This window comes from Octopus sinensis, linkage group LG8 (assembly GCF_006345805.1).
Source record: "Octopus sinensis linkage group LG8, ASM634580v1, whole genome shotgun sequence".
Taxonomy (NCBI): domain Eukaryota; kingdom Metazoa; phylum Mollusca; class Cephalopoda; order Octopoda; family Octopodidae; genus Octopus; species Octopus sinensis.
This window is the reverse complement of record NC_043004.1, coordinates 89,842,640-89,846,774: the sequence shown is the minus strand read 5'-3', so window position 1 is coordinate 89,846,774 and position 4,135 is coordinate 89,842,640. Positions and strand designations below refer to the sequence as shown.

Below are 4,135 nucleotides of genomic sequence, written 5' to 3'. Positions count from 1 at the left end.
CCGACAAAACTCCTGCTGGTGAGCATCCTGGTCGTTTCAACGCTCCAACTACGAATGAGGTTGCAGCACTCATGGTCGATGAGGTCCATGGAAAGCGCGACATAATCCTCCGGCACCGCGATAAAGACGTGACTTTTGTTTCCGAATTACACCGATGTTATGATTGCTTGCAGTACCCTCTCCTTTTTCCTCATGGAGAGGATGGATACCACTTAGAAATTAAAAAGGTTGATCCTACAATTCTCAGACTTCTTTACAAGAAGGTTTCCTGCAAGGCATTTTACGCCTATCGACTCATGGTGCGAGAAAACGATTTTAATTTAGTACTAAGGTGCCATTCTTTGACCAATCAGTTTTTTGTCTACATGTATTGTAAAGTTGAGTCCAAACGTTTAAAATACATTCGTTCTCACCAGGACCAATTGAGAGCGACAGAATACGTTAATCTAGAGGATGCAATGCGGCAAGACGGTGATGCAGCCAACGTTGGAAAGCGTATTATTCTCCCTTCAACATTTGTTGGCTCACCTCGGTATATGAATAAACGAATGCAGGACGCAATGGCATACCTCGGTAAGTTTGGAAAGCCGGATCTCTTCATTACATTTACCTGCAATCCTACCTGGCCAAAGATTAAGGAGAATGTGTTCACTGGGCAGCTGCCAGAGCACAGACACGACATTGTGGCGCGTGTTTTCATGCTAAGTTGATCAAAATGCTGTTTTTACTGAAGGTTGTGCATATTTTTGGCCCACTGTCTGCTTGGATGTATACTGTGGAATGGCAGAAGAGAGGTCTTCCACACGTTCATATGCTAGCCCGGTGCCAGGATAGAATCCACCCTGCTGATATTGACAAAATTATATCTGCTGAGTTGCCCGATCCAAATGCTGATCCCCAGCTGCACAGCAGTGTTACAAAGCATATGATTCACGGTCCATGTGGTGACCTTAATCCGATAAGTCCATGCATGAAGAATAAAAGATGTTCGAAGCGGTGCCCTAGAGATTATTGCGGTCAAACCTGTACTTCGAATGACGGCTATCCCATCTACCGAAGCCGTGACCCAGGTTTTGGTGGCCGGAAAGCTAGAGTTAGACACCGGTTAATGACATTCGATGCTGATAATGCCTGGATTGTTCCATTCAACGTTTTGCTTTCAAAAACATTTAATACGCACATTAATGTTGAGTACTGCAGTTCGGTGAGATGCATACAATACCCCTGCATGTGCATTAATAAGGACGATGATATGGCCGTGTTTGTGTTCAGTGATGAAGACCTTAGACATGATGAGATTAAACAATTCGTTTTGGGTAGGTATGTATCTTCCAATTATGCAGCGTGGCGCATTTTTGGATACGAGATTCATCTAAGCTCACCATCAGTTTTCCATCTGAATGTTCATTTAGAGAATAGACAGTTGGTTTACTTCACAGAGAAAAATGCACGTGAAGCCATTGAAAATCCAAAAGGGACTACGCTTACAGCGTTTTTTGAATTGTGTTCAGTTGATGAGTTTGCTGCTACTCTCATTCACCCTGAAGTACCGGAATATTACACATGCAACAACAATAAATGGAAGCGCAGGTCACATGGAACAGAACTTGACAATTGGCCCGGTGTTTCTAGGAAGAATGTCATTGGGCATGTGTATAATATTCATCCTACCAAACAGGAACTCTTCTTTTTGAGAATGCTGCTTCATGTAGTTACTGGCCCGAAGTCTTTTGCTGATCTTCGCACGTTTGATGGTGTCATCTGCGACACTTACGGGGAAGCATGTTTGAGGCGCGGACTACTTCTCAATGACGACCACTTACACAGGACACTAGCAGAGGCCTCAAATTGTAAAATGCCATGGCAAATGCGTCGATTGTTTTGTAGCATATTAATCCACTGTAATCCCAGCAACCCTCTTAACCTTTGGGAATCGTTCAGACAGAGCCTGTCAAAGGACATACAGGCTAATTTAGGGCTACGTGATGGCAACGACGATGTTTATAATGAGGCATTAATCGACATGGACAGACACATCAGACCTTATGTTATACGCGGTTTAAGTGAATTCCATCTGCCAACACCTGTCCATCATGAAGCGCCTTTGGATGTTGAATACATGTCGGAAAAAACTACATTGCCGAATTGACGGAAACGATTATGCGAGATGAACCAAGACTTTTGCCTGAACAAAGAAAGATTTATAATGAAATTCTTGACAGCGTTAGATTGAACCAAGGAAAGCTTTTCTTTTTGAATGCTCCAGGTGGTACTGGTAAAACTTTCCTTATCAGTTTGATTCTCGCAAAACTGCGCGCTGAACGTCGAATTGCCATTGCATGTGCCTCCAGTGGTATTGCGGCGACACTGCTTCAAGGCGGCCGTACGGCACATTGTGCATTCAAATTGCCCATGGACATTGGAAAAAAAGATAATCCTATATGTAATATAGATCGTAGGTCCTCAAGAGCAAGACTTCTTCGTGAATACAGTCTTTTTATTTGGGATGAGGCTACAATGAGTAATAAGGCCATGTTTGAGGCTCTTGACAGAACCCTCCAAGATTTTCGTCGCAATACAAGAATAATGGGTGGAGTTACGTTTCTCATGGCAAGAGATTTTCGACAAACTCTTCTTGTTGTCCGAGCAGGCACTCGAGCCGATGAGGTTAATGCATGTATAAAGCATTCTTATGTGTGGCACAGTGTAATCAGTCGTCATCTTGAAACAAACATGAGAGTCCACCTACGTGGTGATGTGGAGTCTGAGGCTTTCGCAAAACAGCTATTAGATCTTGGTGATGGATTTTTGCCTTTGGTTGATGATGAGCATATTCGGTTGCCTTTTGGCAATTTCGTTCCAAATGTAGAAGACCTTATAAGGGCGGTTTTACCTGACGTCGAAACCAACTTCCAGGATCTCGATTGGCTAAGGACGAGAGCTATTCTATCGCCTCATAATACAGCATCTGATGCTACTAATAAACAAGTGCTTGATATGATTCCTGGTGAGGAAGTTTCTTTCATGTCCATCGATACAAATAAAGATGAGAATGATGCAATCAAATATCCACCCGAGCTACTCAACAAGCTAACACCTCCGGGGCTTCCACCTCATCATTTGTGTTTGAGAGTTGGTGCTCCAATCATGGTGCTCAGAAATATGGAAACGCCTGAAATACGCAATGGAACCCGAATGGTTATAAGGAGGATTCAGAGCCATGTTATAACTGCTGAAACTTTGAGTGGACCATTCGTAGGAACAATGAAGATGATACATAAAATGAGTATTTCACCCTCTGATGTTCCCATTCAGTTTAAACGCTATCAATTTCCGATAAAACTATGCTTCGCGATGACAATCAACAAGTCACAGGGACAATCACTGGACATTGTAGGCGTTAACCTGTCACAACCGGTCTTCAGTCATGTTCAGTTGTACGTAGCCTGTTCTCGAGTTGGAAATCCGCATAACCTCTTCATTCTTGACGATCATGAGCGCACAAGGAACGTAGTTTATCAGGAGGCTCTTACAAAACAAGATTGATTGTAAGTCATGAGATTTTGCTTGAGTTTTTCTTCTGCACGTCTTGATTACCTCTTCATTTTTGAAAATAAAGACATTAAAAAGAACATGGTTCATAAAGAAGATTGGGTTAAGATGTTTGCAAACATTTGATCCAACTCATTCGTCTCTTTATTCCTTATTTTCCGATTCCTTCTACGTCTCCATTGAACGGTTTTGTCAAGTTATTGTTTCTTCGCCAACATAAGACATTCATAAAGTGAATGAGTTGTTAATTACATTTTATACACTGTTCCATTGTTTAGGTGGTGTCGAAAGGACTGGCATGTGTCACCATATAACCTCTGTCAGTCAAACTCCCAACTCATGCGTTCACGTCGCGATAATCTTTCTACAAAACTGAGCTGGGTGTGAATTCTAATTTCATACATTATTGCAGATGTGAGTTTTCAGTCTGCCTTTTTTGGTTTAAACTATCTTCCTGCGCGTTAAAAATTTTTTTAGAGTCCTCGACAATATTCGCCACCGAAATCCCATTTTTCAATTCTATGATTATACCCAGAGTGCTCTTATCGAATATGAACTGTCTTCCCATTGGCGGACGTTTGCT

The 4,135-nt window shown here is 42.2% G+C and overlaps 1 protein-coding gene across 1 annotated transcript; it reads left to right on the top strand.

The window, feature by feature from the left end:
- Positions 1 to 715: 715 nt before the first annotated feature.
- Positions 716 to 3,546, top strand: LOC118764397. The gene is made up of 3 exons (XM_036505171.1): positions 716 to 1,850; positions 2,267 to 3,057; positions 3,316 to 3,546. Exons 1-3 carry the CDS (start codon positions 716 to 718, stop codon positions 3,544 to 3,546), a joined length of 2,157 nt encoding a protein of 718 aa, XP_036361064.1.
- The last annotated feature ends 589 nt before the right edge of the window (positions 3,547 to 4,135 follow it).

Coding starts and splice junctions, on each gene's coding strand:
- LOC118764397 (XM_036505171.1), top strand. CDS start 716: ATGCTGTTTTTACTGAAGGTTGTGCATATTTTTGGCCCACTGTCTGCT. Junction 1,851..2,266: donor ACTAGCAGAGGCCTCAAATT/GTAAAATGCCAT, acceptor TGAATGCTCCAG/GTGGTACTGGTAAAACTTTC. Junction 3,058..3,315: donor CAAATAAAGATGAGAATGAT/GCAATCAAATAT, acceptor GTTCCCATTCAG/TTTAAACGCTATCAATTTCC.